The sequence below is a fragment of the Hermetia illucens genome, chromosome 2 (assembly GCF_905115235.1).
Source record: "Hermetia illucens chromosome 2, iHerIll2.2.curated.20191125, whole genome shotgun sequence".
NCBI classification, from domain to species: domain Eukaryota; kingdom Metazoa; phylum Arthropoda; class Insecta; order Diptera; family Stratiomyidae; genus Hermetia; species Hermetia illucens.
The window spans coordinates 17,225,029-17,245,750 of NC_051850.1; the positions used below are offsets into that span (position 1 = coordinate 17,225,029).

Consider the following 20,722-nt stretch of genomic DNA (forward strand, 5'->3'; position numbering starts at 1 on the left):
TGCTGTTCAGCAGCAAAATAACAAAGGAAGTAGCAGTGAAAACTGAATTGACGAACAAGTAGTTTTCTTGCAAACAGCGCTGAAATATCTGGGGGGAATGATTGAAAAAACTTCTAGAAACACATCGAGCTTATAGCAACTAAAACGCCTCCCATCGCTATAATGATCTTGGGGATGCTAAAAACTGGTGGGGCAAAATAAAGTCTGCATCTCCTTATTTTCAGGGTAGTTTCTTCCGTCCTGCTGACGACGAACCAGTATGGTCAACTGTGCTGGAAAATAAGGCGAACTCCACTAAGAAACTAAGAATGGCATATCAGCTAAGTGCATTCGGGATATGCAGTGCATTTCGGAAGCCATCAGGAGAAGCAGCAAACGAATTAGCAGGGTTGATCCTTATCGACATCCTACGGATGAGGTCGGGTGTCTGCGATAAAATTTACGAAACAAGCAGTAGCGAAAGAGATGGGATGAGTTACAAATTGGTCGTTGGACACACGGTATCTTTGCGGGTGGATTGGACGGAGGCAAGAACTATTAGCTGACACAAAGCTCGATTGTACATGGAAGTTATTGCCCATATCTACATCAGGTTGATCACGGTGATACACCATACTGCCCGAGATCCGGTAACATAATTGAGGATGTGGCGCTTGCTGTATTACATTGACCGGTATTTACAGAAAGACAACTAACGCCTGAAAATAAAGGTTAAAGTGCAGGCTTGACTTCTAGTCGGAATGATGTTGCGAATTATCCAAAAACAACTGCATCCTGTCAAAATAATGCTTTTGGGGAGTTCTGCTGAAGAGGGAAGGAGGTAGTTAACCATAAGGCAGGAGCCCGAAGCAAGCGTTGAACTTTTCCCACTTCCAACGAGGAAAGAAAAACAGGTAGACAAATTGCGCCGTTTCAAGGGACCCCCTACGTCCCTCTCTAGACGTCATTTATTCGTATTTGCGATAAGAAAATTTAATGAAACTATCCATCCAGGAAGCGTAGGGAGGTTCTGATTTTCGACGAACTATTTTGAAGTTAAGGAAGTAATTTCTATTCTAAATCAAAAAGTGACCATTTTCAGTCTAATTCAAGGATTCTCCGGCTTCAATAGTTTCAAAAATGTATTCTGAGTATATGAATTCAATTTTAGAATTAGAAATTTGGAAGGGAGACTTTTAAGGCCTTCTAATGGTCCCTTTTAATTTTCTTTTAATTTAAAGTGGGTTAGTGTGATGTTTTGGGGAGAAAATGAAAATGCCTAATAGTTTTCCAGTAAAGGCTACCATTATTTGGCACATACTTATGGAATGGCCTCCAAGATGAAAAGTGGGCGTGATCATTGTCATTACGCGCCTTACACCCACATTATCGCTGAATTCATATCTCACACTTCCATGCGAATGGACAGTGTCCACGATACCACGCGGAATTATACGCACGTACATTGGTCCTCATTGATACGCACAATTAAATAAAACGCTTTGCATTCTCTGGCGGTTTACGTCATAGGCGCAGAATAAATATAAACCCGCTTTTCATCGCCCAGCCCACCTTTCGAAAAATACTTGCACGAAATAAATTTCAACCATTCCCCATTTTGAGATTTTCCAAAAAAATAAAACAATCTGAAGATCACATCTGACAAATAGATTTAGAAAAGGAACTTGTATCGTCAACAAAGTGCATCATGTTGCGCGTCGCATTCATAGTAAGTCATCTGAAATAATTCGGTATTTAAATTTAGTTAAGTATTTTAATGATTTCAATGAATTTCTGTTATTTTCGAATGCAAACAAGGCTGCCAAAATAGAGGCGCCACGCCATTCAGACAAAATTGATGTCACCTATTTCGTGGGCTTGGAATCTGTGGAATTCGTATCAATAAATCTAACATTTCATCCAGTTCTTTTTGAGATTTTTCCTGACAAACTAGTTGTTCGAGCATCTTTTAATGTGTCAAGTTACCTATAAGCCAATCATCGCCGACATCGGCGTTGACGTATTTTAATGTGAATGTACGACATTTTTGTCATTTGGGGGTTGTTCGCGGATCCGCTCTTAACGTATTGTCAGGTGATAGTTTAGTTCAAAGTGTTTTCTCTAGCCCATGGAGGCTTAATTTATTTACTTAGTCATGTCGACTATTTATACACATAGTTATAATTAAAGTGGTTTAAAATTAAAAATTAGCCAGGAACCTTCAGCTTCAAACTTGAGTCACCAGCATCATTATGTCTATTATAGGTCTGCAATTTGAAACTCGGTTTTTCGCGGTAAATTGATGTATCTTTAATAGTTGAATTAGGATTGAACAACTTTAATTGCTACCACACAAAAATAGGCCAAAGGGTATTTTTGATAAAAATCAAGGATAATTGGACAAGGAACAAGTATAAACTATCATATTATTAGAGAGGAAGACAACGGTGGAACCTCGAAACCGAAATAAAATAAAACCAAATTCAATTTTTGTTTTAAAGAAAAATAATGAAGGAAAAGCACGATCTCATTAATTTTACGAATTCAGGCCGGGCATAATGAGCACCGAAAATGCAACTTGTTCTGGGGGTTGAAAATATAATCTGACAAGAAAAGATTGGTAAAATCGATGAAATCGTTTTAACCGATAATCAAGTGGAACTTTCTTCGTCGAAATAATTCATTGAACCCTCACTGTTATTACAATGGACGATATTTGAATTTATGACCATATGGCGGTCCCGAAAGTATTGTCAAATCAATAGGTATTACTGGGAGAACTGGTTCTTTTCCTCCACTGACTGGCAAGATAGTAGCTTCAGTCTTCAGCTTCAGATACAGAGGGGATACTCATAGTAATATAATAGTAGTAGCTAAGTTAGGCTTAATACCTACACAATTGAATACCCACATACTACGTCGGTAATGGGTAAAGGATGTTGGTCCATTGAACAACGAATAATATACATTCTTGTCTGAATTCATATGAAGATCTGGGTGGATTGTAAGAAAACACCTTCTAGTAAACGTTTTTCATTGAATAATATAGAAATTAAATGTTCATTTGTTCGCAAACATATTTTCCTCGAAACTTCGCCTTTCTCTTTTAAAAACATATCAGAACACGAAGAAAAGCTTGGATCTCACCAACCTAATGCGTTGGGTGGGTCATTTGTGTTCACTGAGTAATTTTGATTCTGCAAAGTTTTCTCCTGTCCTTAAAGTCAGCATAGCCTAAAACACGTACTAATGTAGCATGCTAAATAGGAATCACTTTTGTTGTACAGTGGAAAAAGGTCCCATTTTGTAAAAATATTGAACTAACTTTTCGGTCAAATGGTAGTATAGGTCCCAGGGCGAAACGTGGATTGGTGTCCACCATGGAGCATAAAACCTGGGAAACGCCTGCTGAACCAACACCAAGAGCTCTACTACCAAACGCTATCTACACCTCCACGTGGTGACCGCTGGGAGTTCTTTCTTAATGAGTTCTTTCTTATGATATCAAAATCATACTTGAAGATTTTAACAGCCAAGTAGGGAAGGAGCCCGTATTCAGGCGATACGTTGGCTCCTATAGCTTACATCAAAATACAGATGATAACGAACTGTGTAATATTCAGTTAGTAGTATTGCACGAAATGGTTGTTGGAAGTACCTGGTTTCCGGAAAGCGGTCCATAAACATACGTGGACCTCTCCAGACGGGACCACTTTCAACCAAATTGACCAAGTGTTGATCGAATGTCACCACCTCTCAGCCTTGATGAATGTCAGAACATATAGGAGGGCAATATATACTCGGATCACTATCTCGTTGGCATGGTGCTCCGAGCTCGAATAACAACACCGTCTACAATCCCCTCTGACAATCAGGTGGGAGTTAACACTCAAGTTATCCACAACACAGCCCTCCGCAACACCTATAATAGGGAAATGGATGCCGCAATAACCGCAGTAAACAGAGATCCTGGAGATGAAGCAACAACAAATGATCTTCACAATCACCTGAAGAACATTATCATAAACACATCCACAAACGTATGTGGGCCCCAGCCGCAAAAAGAGTCGGAACGGTTGGTTTGACGATCAATGTAAGCTAGGAACGGAACGGAAGAATGCCGCATACCGATTAATGTTGCATTCTCAAAGGAAACGAGTTCAAAGATGGAGCGGACAAGCGACTTCACAGATGGAAAAGGAAGCCTGGGAGAACCAACAGGTCTGTGAACTCGAAAAATACAGGAAGCAACCGTACCAGGCGTCTTACACACCAAAATTCATCCTGCCGAGACAAAGAGAAAAATCTGATTTTCGACATAATGGGCATATTGGAGCGATGGGTTGAGTACTTCGATGAACTACTGAACAACCAGAACATCGGCGAGTTGGAAGTCCCGCCAACTGAAGACGACGGACAAACACCGCCACCACTAGGTATAGAAGAAACAATCCGTGCAATTCATCGGCTTAAAAATCATAAGTCGCCAAGAGCCAATGGAATTACAGCCGAATTGGTTAAATATGAAGGTGACCAATTACACCAAGTGGTTCATCAACTTGTGCTCAAGGTGTGCGACAGCGAATCAATGCCTGACCACTAGCACAGAGGCATTATCTGTCTCCTACATAAAAAGGGAGATATCGCACAATGCAGCAATTATAGAGGTATCACGTTCCTGAGTACCATCTATAAGATATTCTCCACTATCTTGTTAGGCCGGAGAGCATTGGTCCATACCAAAGAGGCGTCACTCCGGGCAAATCAGCAACAGATCATATTTTCTCTGTGCGACAAGCGATGGCAAAACTGTTGGAGTATGGACATCAGCTGCACCATCTTTTCATCGACTTTAAAGCCGCTATGATAGCATAGTCAGGATAAAACTGTACACCGTCATGAGAGAATTCAGTATCCCGACGAAATTAATAAGACTGACTAGGCTGACCCTGACCAATATGCGAGGCCAGATAAAAGCAGCAAGATCACTCTCAAGACCATTCGACATCAACAACGGTCGACGACAAGGGGATTCCCTATCATGCGTCCTCTTTAACCTTTCCCTCGAGAAAGTAATCCGTGATGCTGAGGTAAATGCGAAGGGTACGATCCTCTTTAAGTCCACCCAACTACTTACCTGTGCTGATGATATCGATATCATGGGAAGAACGACCCGACACGTACAAACTGCCTTCATCCAGATCGAGCAGGCGGTAATTGGCGCGAGATCTTGGGCTGCACATCAATGAAGGCAAGACGAAATATATGGTGACAACGTCAGCATGAAAAACCAACCAAAGACTACGACTTTGAAACCGTTGAAAATTTCTCGTATCTAGGGTCGAAAATCACAACCGATAACAGCTACAATGATGAAATCCGCGCACGGTTGTTGGCTGCCAATCGAGCCTATTTCAGCTTACAAAAACTGTTTTGCTCGAAACGTCTCACCAGAGGATCCAAGCTCTTACTGTACAAGACAATGATTTCGCCAGTCCTTATTTATTCCTCGGAAACTTGGGTTCTTAGCAAGAAAAATTGCGAACTCTTGGCCGCGTTCGAGAGAAGAATCCTCCGAAGAATTTGTGGCCCCCTACATGAGGATGGACGATTCCGTGGCCTACATAACGACGAAATCTATGAGCGATACCACGACTGTCAATTTGTGGATAAAATGGTTACGGTGGGCGGGTCACTTAATCCGTATGGATGAGGATGATCCCACCTGGAAAGCCTATAAGCGCAATATCTATGGTAGAAAAAGAAGACGAGGCAGATATTGCCTAAGATGGAGCGATGGCGTAGGTTAGGACGCTAGACAGCTTTTAGGGATATCGAATTGGTGGACCTCGGCGCAAAACCGGGATGTCTGGAGTTCCTTATTAAGGCAGGCCTAGACCGGATACCGGTTGTTGCGCCGTTGATGATGATGATGATGTTTGAAGTAACTTCAATAGTCAGTGGTATCAGACAACTTTTATGGCGATCTCAATTTTTTGGGGGCTACTTAGGGACCATGCAAGGTACTTCTAATCTCTTGTCATTTTTTTTCGAAGCCAACTCCATATTTTAATCATGGATACTCCGCCTCATTGTAATTTTCGCTTCGCTGTTTCATACCATCACTTGCTTTATGATTTCTATTCAATGCCTTGATTACGCAACCTATTTAATCTTTCCTTAAAGAAAATTTCTGAAGGATTTCCTAACAATACTTATAACGAATATGAATACTACTTGCAAAAGTTAATTGAAGGGAAAAGCGGTTTACAACCGGCTGAAAAAATGAGAGTTGGAACATGGGGCCAGACCCACAACAATTTTGAGAATATTATCAAATGTATCCGGGTATCCAAAGATGAAATTTGAAGCCAAAGTAAACAATTTTTGTGATTCTGCATTAATTATTGGAACAAAAGAAACACTTTCCCTAGTTGGCGGTAATATCTCCCATTTAGTCAAGCCTGGAGATACTACTGCGGAAAAAAGACTACATCTGCGATTTCAGGGGGGATTTTCTGACGCTGGGAGTCTATTCTGTGATATGGACATTTCACTGATTTCCGAAACGCATTGTACACGAAAGAACCACTTCCAGATGCAAGGATACACATTCTATGACACCAAACACCCACACGACAAGGCTCACGGTGGAATTGGTAATGTAATCAAATCTTGGGTTAGACACTTCTCTCTGAACAGTTGCTGCAAGGAATACCTTCACGCTACATCACCGCCTAACCGAATCTAGCCACGAAATTAACCTTTCAGCCGTATGTTGTCATACAAGGTTTAAAATTATGGCACAACAGTTTACTGATTTCTTCTTTCTTTTTAGCGGCCGGGGAATATAATGCCAAGGACACCCACTGGAGATCAAGAATAATCTCTCTGAAAGGCAGACAACTGTTCGACACTATAAGCAAGTCCAAAGGGCTTAATGTTATTTCTACAGGACAGTCTACGTATTGGTCCCCTTCCTGTGCAAAATTTCTGATCTTATCGATTTTGGGGTTACAAAAAACATCCGGCGAAGCCAAGATTTGTGCCCCAGTTAACTTTGATTTATCTTCGGATCACTCCATTGTTATAATTACTTGTTTCGTAGGAGTCTTGTTTCCTAACGTCGCTCACTTCCTTCAAAATGTTGGCGTTGTCCAACGACAAATAATGTCCCTGCTGCCTGGCTACCGCGGACATTATGTGTGTGTTATTCTTATTTTTAGCGGATTTGGCCCCCTTTATGTGTTTTAACACCCTGGTGTGAACTAGCCGTTTTGTTTGCCCTACATAAATCTTGTTGCAGTTTGGGAGGAAATCTTATATTTTATAGGTATATCTTATCTTATACGAGTATATGCCTCTTTTTTCAGTACAGTCTTTTTTTCCCTTGACTGATTGTAACCGGGTCCTAAGTAGGTATCGTCTGCTGGTCGTGGTGACTTGGAATCCACGTTTATATAGCTGCCTTTTGATGTTCTGCGTTCGACTCGAGTAGGATATCCATTGCCTAGGTTCTGCGTTCAATTCCTGGAGGTGTGTTGAAAGTTCCTGTTGTATCTGTTTTTCTGGGCTGTTTTCAGGATGTAGTTCATTTCTTTATTTCTTCTCTCCTCATTGAGCTGTGAATCATAAAATTGTATGCCACCATCTTATGGTGGAAATCGTGGTTTGAGGTGTATGTGATTGTTCGCTGTGTCTGGGTCGGTTTCCTGTAAATGTCGAATTCAAAATCCTTTCTTCCCCGGATTATTTTTAAGTCTAGGAACAGTATCTCCCCTTCCTTTTCGATCTCCATGGTGAACTCGATGTTCCTGTGTGGCCGGTTGAGTTTTTCGAAGATTGTTCCTGCCTCTTCCCTTTTGGTGATTGCTAATACATCGTTCACGTATCTGATACAGAATCTCGGAAGTGCCCCAGCATCCTCGAGTCCATTCCCCAAGTTCTCCATAAATACTTCGCATAGCAGCGGTGAAAGAGGGTTATCCATTGCTGCCCCGGAGGTTGTTTTATAAAATGTGCTCCTGAATGTGAAATAGAATTCACTCATGCACGTGAAGGCCAGCTTCTTGTACAGTTTAGCCTTCTTCCTCCATTGGTTGTGTCGTGATCCATTCTTCGAACAAGTATATGGCTTCTTTCATCGGTACGCTTGGGAACAGCACCTTTACGTCGAAGGATACTAGCATTTCATCACTTTTTATTCTCCCGGCCTCGTTGAGTCTTCATTGGGTTCCCATTGCCCGTTTTTCTATTTTAAGGCCTAACCTTTTGACTTCTTCCCAGAGTCTCTTCGCAATATTTTGGGTTGGTGAATTCGTTCCTGCTATTATCTCTATGACCTCGTTGCCTTCCTATTTCACATTCAGGAATAAATTTTATAAAACAACCTCTATTGTTCGGAATATGACTAATATAATACCCAAACTTGATTGAATAAATAACTAATTTTTCCCACTGAAAAAAATCTCAAAAAAGTACCTGAAGCCTTAAGTCGCTCCCAAAATTAAAATACTGATGAAGGGAGTAAGTAGCTCCCGAAATACGTATCAACATGGAATAAACATTTTCTAGGTGGAAAAGCTATTTGTTTTTATTAAGGAAGATGGACGCATCAGAAACGATAACGATTTCCCCCCTTTCCCACCCCCTCTCGACAAACCTCCCTGCTATATTTCATTTTTGATTCTGATTGTCTATGTATTTTGGAAAAGGTGTTAGGAAAAATGATTCTATCCATCTGAATATCTAATATCTTCGGGTGGTTATCTTCAAATCCTGTTCAGATTATTCCTACATATGTTGCTTGAGAATCGTATATTTCTGCTTCATGAATCATCGTACATATGGCGATCAAGATACTAAAATATTATCCTCCTCATTACAGTGCTATATGGTCAATTATTTATGAGATTAAAATGAAGATGTCATTTACTTTGCAATCAACATTCCAACCGTTCGTTTTTGCGGATGGGATGGGACGGGGCATACCACAATTATTCCGTCATCAGAAAGTTATTTTCACATTAAAACTAGGCGCCATCGGTCGTTTATAAATAAAATCTTGAACATATTACAATTTTTTGGAATGCAAAGCGAAAATGAACCTGATCAAATTAATCCTGGTCTGGGGAACCAGTCACAATATTATTCTGATCTGTTAGTTAAAGTTTATGACCAGTAGCCAGCGGCTTGGACATGGACCTTCTTAATCTTACACCATCTGAATCTGAAGAAATACTTATGTCGATAGCCTTGTGCTTAGTTGTAAGATTAATTGCAACCGCGCTCCAGAGATACCCATTTATGTGTTCCATACATTGGATAATTGGAAGGAAGATATTGGAGTGACTGCGGTTGCTGGAACTGTGAGTTGGAGGTGGTGTATTAAGTGTTCAATTGAACTACAAAGTCTTATCAGGAGGTATCGCTGAGGGACTAAAAATGCCAACTTTATTCATAGGAAAACTAACTCGACCCCTCTCCTTGGCGGGTTTCGGCCATTGAACAACATTGCAACATCCATGAAACCACTTACGCTTCCCAATGTCTGCGGTGTCTATCGTCGCCTCGTGCCTTTATGCATTTAGCAGTTCCATAACATTTCTTATATCCGGGAAGATCAGTAGCCTCACTGGACTCCATTCCACTCCGTTAAGGCTCCACGCCATTTCACTTCTTCATTTTAAATTGTGCATTAATTAGTTTTTTGAGTAGTCAAGTGGCGCCTTACCTAATGTTTACATGCAAGGTGTCATGTTGGAATGGCTAATCCTTTTTTTATGCGCTGCTACTGTACGCGATGTGAACAATTTATAGGTCTCGAAGATTCAAAACGAATTAAAAGAATGTTGTGAATACCGGAGACGATTAGAATGGCACGTGGACTTCTGGTAAGATGGACTTATGGGAGATGGGATGTTCGGGAATTGGTAGGTCTTTACTAATCGAGTAACGACCTTCAAGATTTGGTGCTATTTTTAGAAAGCAGGTATGGGTGAAATTATTCCTATCATTAACCTAATGCTGGAAAAAAATGGAATATTAGAAAGGCCGGTCTTAAAAATTGAGCTAAGCTGTTCTATAAATAGAAGGGGAAGAGAGAGGAAATAAGAGACCATAAGTGTTGTCATTAATTTTATTTAATATAATTATTTTATTTTATAAATTTGTGGTTCTATTTTGATAAATAAAAATTTATAAATGGTATTTAATGTAATTGAATTATACACCATATAGCAAATCTTATTTCCGAGTTGTTCTATGTTTCTGCTTTTTTTGGTAGCGTAAAAACATTGTGTTCTCAGTATTGTCCGTTTTATTGAAAATATTTTCAGCCTAATACATAATACTTAAACTCGCAAGGATGGTTTTCAAGATATTGAATATTCAATGGAATTCGTTAAAATTCTCGCCGATTAGATTTGCGAATAGCATTCTCAAAAATATCATATTTTTAGATTTCGATTTTAGATTTTCTATACTAATTAGTCATATCATTAATCAAATAGTAATATTTGATTAACAATTCAGTCCATCTGCCCCTTGGCTCACTTTGCCAAGAAAGTTGCCACTCGATAAGGATGCGTTGACGTTCTTCACGGGCAACCAACTCTCTTAAGTTCTCGCCCTTACAGCGGTAGGTAGCTTTGCGCTCCTTGGCAAGGAGGGCAACGCCACGCAGACGCCACTCGCAAAGCTCCCCGCCTTTGCACTTGAGCAAGGTGTTTACGATGCACCTCCTTGTGAAGGGCACAGCCCATACCTCCGCGCCATAGAGCATAACCGACTGCGTTGTTCCCATAAGGAGGCGTCTTCTAGTAGATATAGGGCTCCCGACATTCATCATTAGCCGACTCAAGGCTGCGACTCCGGCTGCCGCCCAGTCCGCTGCTGCTTTACCCAGCTGCTATCCCGAGTCTGCTTTGCACCTGTTCAACAGTGCGTCCGCAACAAGTGCCGCAACGTCGTCTGCATAACCGACCAGGCGCGACTCTTCGGGCATATCAAGTCTCAGTAGACTATCATAGGAGGTGTTCCAGAGGTCCGGCCCTAGGATAGATCCCTGTGCTACTAACGACGTAATTTCCATCATCTTTTGGTCCTCTAGCGTCTCATAGACCAGGGAGCAGTCTTTCAGATAATCCCTCAATATCCACAAGAGATAGCTTGGCATGTGAAATGAGTTTTCTTATGTTCCTAGCATATCTGTCCAGCTTACGGAATTGAAGGCATTTCTGCCATCAAGTATTTTGAGGAGCACTATCCGGCGAGATGGACGGCTGTGTGGCTCGCCTCGATGAACCGCATCTACGACCTCCAAAGCATCCACTGTAGATCTTCATGTTGTGAGCCCGAAATGCCTTGGGAAGTGGTCCCCGGCAGCTTGGATCGCTTCAGCGGGTCTACTCCTGAGGAGTTTCTTGAGCATTTTCCCGGCCGTATCAAGCATACACAGCGTTCGGTATGTAGACGGGAACTCCAGCTTTCCTTTATGCTTGCTGATCAGCGCGAGTCTGGCCACTTTCCAGCGACAAGGAAAATGCCCTCTTTCAAGCAAGCGTTGAACGCCCCAAACAGTAAACCTGGCAGTTGGCGGAAAACCAGTTTTTAAACTTCCGTCGGGATGCCATCAGGACTTGGCACCTTCTAGTTTTTCATAGTGAAAACCGCTTCTTCTCGCTCTCTCATTGTGAAAAGGGGGCAATCATCGACGCTTTCCGCGCTATTGACATCAACCTGTACAGTATATCCGGGGAACAATGCCCGCACAATGTGGTCCATCTGGTCGGTACTTAATATGCAGGGCCTCCGCAGAGCTCCGATTTTCCGGGTGACAAGTAGCCAAGTATCCTTGGGTCCTCATTCATCTCGTTGGCAAGGTTCTGCCAGTCGCGAGCTTTGCTTTTATTTACAGCGCTGTGGGGTCTCCTTTTTGCTGATCTATACTGTGCCATTATGGCGCATGCCTCCTCATTGGTGTGCAGATGTTGTGCCAAACGGCGGAGCTTATGCCGTCGGCAATTTCTGTCGTCCACCAGTACATAGAAGGCTGGTCGCGGTTGGGGCCCTCCGGGGCATGGAAGCCTCATTCGCCGTCGTTATCAGGTTCATCACTGAATTTACAATGGCGTCAGCTGCGACATTACTTGCCGGAGCGTCCTGCAGCGCGGGCCTGCCTGCTCCGAGAGCTTCGACGAACTTCCCGATGTTCACCCTTGTGACATTCCACAGGCAGGGGGCGGGTCGCGTTGGTGCACGCAGGCAAGTAACGTCAACCACTTCGAACGCGATGTACTGGTGATAACTTGCCGAGAAGTCTTCTAGGACTCGCCACCCGTCCACCGATGAGGCCAGAGATTCCTTTGCGTCGGAATCGGAATGATAGCAAGAATAATTCCTTCACAGCCTGTGCGCCGAAACGTTGGCGTGGATCCGGTGTTTAAAACTACGAGCCCAGTTCTTGCCGTCATTTTCAAAATCGGTTTCCCTCTGGAGTCTGACTGGGGCATGCCCCATTCAAGGGCCCTGGCATTAAAATCACCGTCTACCAGGATTTGTCACTCCGTGCTCGAAACGGTGTCCTCCAAAACATCAAGCTGGGGCTGAAAGTCCGGCATCGTCTCGTTCGGGATTAGGTAAACGCTAAAAAGCGTTATCTCTAAACACCGGATCCAGACAAACCCATTCACCGACCTTCGGCAACAACACGAAGTCGACCATCGTCCCGAACCCAGATGGTAGCGACATGATGAGCTTAACGCAGTCTGTCCTGCTCAACGGCGGAGAGGTATGGGCTGACACTCTTGGCAAGGAGGTATATCGTAAACGTCTCGCGCAAGTACAGAGACGGGAAGCTTTACGGGTGGCGTCTGCGTACCGCACAGTCTCTGAACCGGCCGTGATGGTGATCGCGGGAGTTATCCCCGTTGCCCTTCTTGCTAGGGAGCGTCGGGCCATATACAAGCGCAAGGGAGATGACCCAAGGGAGGTGGTTGCTCGCAAAGAACGGCAACACACTCTAGACGAGTGGCAGCTCTCTTGGCAAAATGAAACTAGAGGCAGATGGACTGCGCAGCTCATCGGCAACTTAGGTGCGTGGCTGAATCGGAAGCATGGTGAAACTGATTATTTCCTTACTCAATTTTTAAGTGGGCATGGAGGTTTTCAGTCTTACCTGCACAAGATTGGAAAGGCGCGATCTTCGGATTGTGTGTTTTGCAATGAAGTTGTGGACGGTGCCCATCACACTTTTTTTTCTTATGGAAGGTGGGATGGTGTTCGTCAGCAGCTTAAATAGAGCACAGGGGATCTCTCTCCAGACAACATTGTCGAAGAGATGCTCAGAAGTGCTGACAGGTGGAGCCGTATTGCCCATTACGTTCGGGTCCTTTTCGTTGCTAAGAAGATAGAGCTCGACCGGTTGAGGAGCCGGATGACAGGGGGTTCCTTGAATTGATAGTTCCCTTCTTCCTGTCCCCTCCCGTTGGTGAAAAGAATTCCTTGATTTGAAGGCTCCGCAAGGCGGGAGAATTTACGGACTAGCCCAAAGTAATGTGACAAACGGTTCCATACTAGCTCGCTGACGATGGGGAGGTGTTTAGTTGGTAGTCCGACGACGTACCGAACCGAACAACACTATGTTCGTAGATGCATTCGCCTACCCTACTCCCAAAAACAAAACAAAAAGGCTGACAGCGACAATGAAGTTTAAGAAGGACGAGTTACGATGCTTGCATTGAGATTGGCTGCGCACAGTCGAGGAAAGGTGTACCATTAGTGTTGTTGAAAGAATCGGCAGCCAACGTAAATACCCTTGCAAGGGCTCGGAATAGCTCTGTTAGATGACATGCGCTGACAGTCCGCGTTTAATCAGAATAGTTTTGCCCGACCAGTGTTGTTGGTAAAGAGGTTTCGCAAAGCAATGGAAATGGTAGGATCAATGTCTAACAAAATTTTATGAAGCGTAAGGCGGTTATTTTTGGAGAGGAGGCACCCGGTATAACCTGAGGCGGGAGGTTGATATAGGCTGTCCAGAAGAATTCAACGGCAGTTATGAGATTAGTATAGGTAGGACTGTAAGTTTCCTCTATAAAATCGGCGAAAATCGAAGCTTATTGGGGAACCAGTTGATTCATTTAGATCACCGGATGCAGGATGGGCAGAGGGCAAAGGTTTCGACGGAAGTATTAATATCGGCGAAGTCTACTATTAGCTAGCTTTCTTTTGGCGAGTGTCCTGGTCCTGGTAGAGCATTTCGAGAAATTAACACAGTATCCAGGCTCTCCACAATTAGCTCACATTAAGTTGGTGGAGGACAACCTGTCTTCTATGGATGCTTCTGCTTTGCGGGGGTATTCGCGCTCCAGATGTTTGCCAAAGCACTTGACGCATCGGGAACCGAAGCCGCAATTGATGGTTACATGACCAAAACGCTGATAATTAACACACTGTATGATTTCGCTAGGGTATGGTTTCTTTCACCGAGTTCGCTGGTGGGGATACAGCAAATTTTTACGATTTTTGTGGGTTTGCTGAAGTATGTGTATAAGGAGGCAATCAACACCTACCAACTAATTTTGTTCAAGCCTTATCTTCTGTGGGGTAGATACTTTGGCTCAATACTCAAAAAAATGTCCTGAATTATTTGCGTTCTTCAAAACCAAGCCAGGGAGGATAGTATGTACATATTTGCTGGAAACATTTCTTTAATTCTTGTGTTAGATTTTTTGGATTGTAATCATGATCTAGCAATTTTAGATAGATCGAATATTAAAGTCAATCAATAAGCTTTCCTATACAGAGAGAGAGAGTGAGAGTATTACGTCCTTATCATTTGCAATAAAAAATACTAGAGGATCATGATCAGAAATCTTCACATATATCACAAACTTCAGTTAATATGTTGCCTGCAAGAAAGCCCATGACATTCTCTGTTCTTGCGATCTGAAGCTGATTTCGAGCTGATTACTCTGTCTTTTGAAGAAAACACAAATATATTGTATGTCCGATGTGCGTTTCGAGGTTCCCTCGTTGTTTTCACATATGAGACTGTAAGATCAGTATTCAGCATCAGATCGTGTCGAATCGCATCTGAGTTTGGCCGGGTCTCAATTTTCGAATAAAATCCCATCCGTGGATGCTGGGACTCTGAATAAACTCCCAGTCGGATTCTGACCGTGCTGGAATATAGTCAGAAAGATGCTAGAACAGCATCTTCAGAAGTATCTACACATTAGAAGTGATCAGTGATAAAATAAGTGGTGGTATCAGTGGTCGAAGAAGTAGAATCTCCCTAAGCCAATTCTTGCTGCCTAACGAGTTTACATTTATCCTTTTGGAAAATCCTTTTCTATTCCGCCGCAAGAAGGTGTTCCCCACAGATCGGATAAAGGAAATACACTCACTTGGTGAATTTTGTGTTAACTATCCTTCGATCGCTAATCCAAAAAGGTTTTAGGTAGTGTTAAATCTGTGCGGATAGTGCGCAGGGATTAGGGAAAACTAATCCCACACTTGGAATGTGCGAACAGTGAAACATCTGTGATTTCAAATTTGAATCTGAAGAGAAATTCAATTTTTCCGGTTTCTTTGTTGTTTAATTTAAAAAAGAAAAATAACCGAAAATGACATCGTTCGTCTATGCTGTGTGGAGTATAACAAACATTGCCTCGATGCATTGCGCGGTTCGTCCTGAAATATCACCGTGCACTTGTGAGCCAATTTACGCGAGCAATACGGTTGACCTTTCCTGCGAGAAGGTTGATTCCTTCCATCGCATCGTTGACGCCCTTTCCGATAAGTTCGACTCGAATATAAGCATTAGCTTGCAAATATCACATTCGCAACTGGAGGACTTGGAGATGAGATCCTTTCGAGAAATGAACCTAAATTTAAAGAAGCTGAAAATGGTAGCGAACAATCTGAGGTGAGTTCCCGTCTGATTAGACAATAGCGCTCGGTTTGATTTTTCATTACATGTAGGCGACAAGTGAAAATATTTTTGAAATAAGTTGCCATGAAATGTGTGTATAAAGAAGATTATTCGTCGGCAATCAAATCGGTCAAAGGTTAATCAATGCCTCGTTCAGTGATAAAGTTTTAGAAATTTCGTACTTTGGAGTTTTATGGCGATTGTAACTCACAACTGAATATCCGGATGGGAAGACATGAATTTTTTTTGGGCAAGGATTTTGAAACTCAAAATTAATCCAAAATGGAATATTTTTAATTTTTTGCGGAATCTTGGGGTGGTTTTTGTCAGGAGCACTTTTGTACATGCTTCTTGGCGCGTTGCTGGCGCCAAGTGAAGTGATCAAAAATTATTGACTTTTCCGCTTTTACCCAGAAGTCGGAAATTTTAAAAACCACTAGATTCATTGGAAACACATTGGAAATTCCAGCAAATTCATAAATCTGATTTCGTCACAGGCGACAAACAACTTTCGCTAGAGTCTAAGTAATAACTGCCATCTTTTGCGAAAATAGCTATTTATAGGATTCACTATTCTTGGAAATCTAATGGAAAAATATTTATTTTGTTTGAATATAATCCCCTTGAAATCATAATCATAAAAAAATCATGGAATATGGTAAGAAGAGCAACAGACAGAGAAATGTTGCAGTAAATACTTATCGGCGACGCTCTGCTAAACATCTTCTCTCCTAGGTCCTTTCAGTTTTCAGCTATGTTTGAGTTCCAATCAAAGTTGGATCAATTACAAAAGACTAATATTTATGTACTCCTATGGCTTCGCAAAGATTTTTATAGTCCATGACATGTTCCTAAGGATATTGGCCGAATTACCAATAAAAGTCCACCATTCGACTATCTTATCAAAAGCTAGATGACAGAGTACCCCCTCAAAACTGCGTAAACCTTCGAGCTTTTAGTCAATCTTAATTCGTAATGATCCGGTTTTACTTCAATTAAATGGGAGAAATGGACCGCAAACAGTAACAATTGTCTCTAGTTCAGACCTTTGTGTTAACAGTGTCCTGTTCCTTTTTTGTGCTGATATCGGATGCAACCGTCAATTTTCTTCACAAAACTTTTAATCAGTCATCATGATCAACGGCGCAACAACCGGTATCCGGTCTAGGCCTGCCTTAATAAGGAACTCCAGACATCCTGCTTTTCCGCCGAGGTTCCCTAAAAGCTGTCTAACGTCCTGACCTACCCCATCGCTCCACCTTAGGCAGGGTCTGCCTCGTCTTCTTTTTCTACCATAGATATTGCCCTAATCAGTGGCTAGAAATAATATCTCATCATTAGCGCAATATTCGCGCCGATACTCAGCGGTAGTGCTGAATATTGTTCATCTATATAAAAGGATCCTCAATACAAATGATTTTTTAGCAGTTTCTGTTTAAATGATGTGCAGTGCTCTAACGATGATATTTTCGTATTAGCCGTTGGCTCAACTGCCATTATTGTCTGGTTAAGTACTCATTCGAGTGATTCAAAATATGAAGGAACATCAGCAAAGGCGTTCATTTCTTAATTTATTAATATCGATATTGATTGCTTTCCGATGTCCAAGTACGAAAATTGGTGTGAAATGCACTGAGAATTTTCTCGGTGAAAATAACTAGATAATCCCTCCTCCTCTACAAATTAAATTGGTGCTTGGCTTCAGGATAGCTTTCTTCCAGCCTCCTCGGTTAAGGTACCGCGTCTACCCAGTTGAAGCGATCTGCTATTAGAGTCAATTGAGTCCTCCCACTTTTTAGTATTTTTCTTTGGATTTTATATTTTTACGAACGCTTTGGGATTCCGCACCTGTCCATGGGCTATATGTGTCAAACCCACTACCGTTTTTGTAATTTCACGAGAGTCGATGTAAATGATTTTTCATCCAATTTCTGCAGCTCAGCACAGCACTGTATCCACCATTCTGGGACATTCAATACTGGTAGTAAAACTGATCTTCAAATATACCACTTGAAAACGTTTACTGCCTTTTGTGATTTACCTAGCATTGCCCTGGTAGTCCAGTTTTAGTAATAAAAATAGTAGCTCTGCTACTACAATAAACTGCTGCCACTGTCATTGCATGTGATATGATGCTACCCGTTGCAGTTGGAGCATATCAGCACCAAAAATCAGAACTCTTATGCGCCCATAGGCGGGGCACTCACATGGAAAATGTTCCGTGGATTCCGCTTCCTCATTACAGCATGGACACGTGTCAACTTGAATAATCCCTATTTTGAACATATACCTAGCTAGTGAATTGTAGCCTGTCAGAATGCTACCTGCAAGTCTTCCTGCTTTTTGACAGGATAAACTTTGCCGAATGTTTGTTTGGTTATTACAGGAAAAGTTTGGTGTATTTAACAGCATTAAGGCTCTGCCGTCTGTCATTATGGGAAGCTTGTTCCCAGTTTTTGACAGCAGCATTTGTCAATGCTAGTGATACTCCAATCGCTGGTTCCGGTCCGAGTATGGCGGAAATTTAACCTTCTTCTGTTAAACCATCCAAGATTTCATTTCCTTTTACATCACAATGACCGGGTACCCAGCGCAGTTCCACGGTATTGAATCAAGAAACAGAATTCAATTGATTTCTACATTCCTGAATGATTTTTAAAGTGATCAAAGGGCTGCTCAACGCCTTCAATGCAGCTTGATTATCGCTTCAGATTGCAATGCACATGCCTTCCAACCGCTCCTCGCGCCCTCAGGATCGCATAAACTTCAGCCTGAAAGACCGTTGTATATTGTCCCAAGGGAAAAGCCCACTTCTCGTTTTTACTCGAGAGGCGCACTCCTCCTTCAGAACCCTGTTCTGTTTTTCAGCCATCGGTGTAGAAGACGGCAGTATATCCTGACTCGCATTCAGCTTTTTCATTGGTAACAATCGCACTCGCAGTATTTCAATGCCCCTTGCAACTTCTTCTTGTTGAACGGTTTTGCAGAAACTGCCAATTCTCCTGCGCCCACTTCTGAGACCTGTTCTCTTGGGTGGTGAACTTCCAAGAGAGCCTGTATAGATCCAACTCTGGAGTTCGTGAAAGTACCATCCGGTTTTCTAAGAGAGCCCAACTTGGCAACTCACCTTTATTAAGGACCCTGCACAGCATGGAAGTCTCGTTTTCACCTTCCAGGTCCTCATAGTATGCTCTAAAGGAGTCTCATTTCGAATGATTTACGAGCTTACGAGTCTTATATTCACGCTGTGAGTTTCGGAAGTTTAACCAGTCTTCATTCTAATTGCTTTTGCAAGCACGATTTAGAAGTCGTCTGGTTAATTTCCTGAGTCTTTGCAGTTTTCCGTTCCACCATGAAACCGTTTTACCGTGTTTGCTGCGGGAAATAGGCCAAGCCTCTAAAAGTATGCGATTCAGACTTTCTAATTCATCTTCTATCGCCAAAGGAGTGCTTAGCCGCCTGGGGAGCACCACTTTGTCGCCAAGAAGTTCATTAAATTTTGTCCATTACGTACTTGCCCATTCTATAATTTTTTCTAGATTTACTGGTGAGAACATTGGGTAATACCTTTCATTTGCTCTTCTATTTTACCGATAAATTCCATCCTGTTCATTTAAAATGTTTACTCCCAGATAAATGAGCCGCCTGACATTTTTTAAAGATTATAAGCTTAAAGAGTCAAGTTTTACCTGAATGTTTTCTAATACAACTTTCTTTGCTGCCGATTTTAGTCCTTCGCATTGATCATGTCGTTACACTATTGACTTCACGGTACACCACTCTTTAAGCTTACTTTAAGTTACTATGGCTTGCTAGAAGCTGATAAGCATCAGATGCACTTCAATACTGTAGTATCGTCATTTTTCTAGCATGTATTGATTTGGTGTCAATAGTATAGCTTCATCAATTGTAGGCATGTGGGGTGTCAAATGAAAAGTCCTGATTGATAGTTTCCGCAATTTTGACATCATTGTAAAGATGGGAGGGGGGTGGGGGTTGGGGTTCATGGCTAGAAATGGATCACTTACTCCACGGATCTATTTTCAGTAATGGAGTCGCAGCTCCAAGCACTCAGACCTTTGCTAGGCCCATTTTACTATCCCCGGAAATCGCCTATTCATTTGCCTCTCGCTGAAGGCGTTCGCAGGCTTTCGCAAATCTGAGAACATTCTCCAGGGAAAGAGAATGCACAGGTTCTTCGCTGAAGAAAACCTTAACAAAGTATCTTCGTCTGAGGTCTGAAGAGCAGGCGCATGACCTTATGATTGACCGCCTTTCCACGCGCCAATAGTATCAAGCCTATATGCGACGTTAGCTGCTTTCCGATTTATCTCCGCATGGATTGGGGGTAAATTTAGCATAGTTTCGAGTGCCACGGTCGACGTACTACTTATTGCTCCAGTAATACTAAGGCGACCGAGCCTCTGAAACTGCGTCAGCAACTTCTTGATGTTAGCATTACCAAGAGCCGTAACAGAGGAAAGAAAATCCCTCCCTAAGGACAACCCCTAAGACACTCTGCCTCAATAGACTTCTGTTCGACCAATATGTGGATCTTTCTCCACTCTAGCATGTGAAGGATCCAACTGAAGAACAGCGGATCGATTCCATGCTGTCTTGCCGCGTTACAAATCACCGCGAATGAGGCGTAATTGAAGGCACCTTCTGTCTCCATAAATGCGCCGAAGGCGTATTCTTTATAGGACATTGCCTTCTCAATTTTTGCCGTTAGTTGATGGAGCGCTGTCTCCGTGAATTTGGCTTTCTGGGGAGCATGTTGCCTACAATGAAGTGACCACTCAGGGATAT

General features: G+C 42.3%; 1 protein-coding gene across 2 annotated transcripts in view; it reads left to right on the forward strand.

The window, feature by feature from the left end:
• Nucleotides 1-15,066: 15,066 nt before the first annotated feature.
• Nucleotides 15,067-20,722, forward strand: part of LOC119649689 (insulin-like growth factor-binding protein complex acid labile subunit) — a 60,972-nt gene continuing 55,316 nt past the window's right edge. Inside the window, exon 1 of one of the 2 annotated variants that reach the window (XM_038051956.1) lies at nucleotides 15,067-15,907. In XM_038051956.1, the coding sequence (XP_037907884.1) occupies nucleotides 15,606-15,907 (302 nt within the window). In that variant the 5' untranslated portion in view covers nucleotides 15,067-15,605. The remainder of the gene's footprint in view (nucleotides 15,908-20,722) is intronic. The other variant, XM_038051957.1, reaches the window with a different exon arrangement.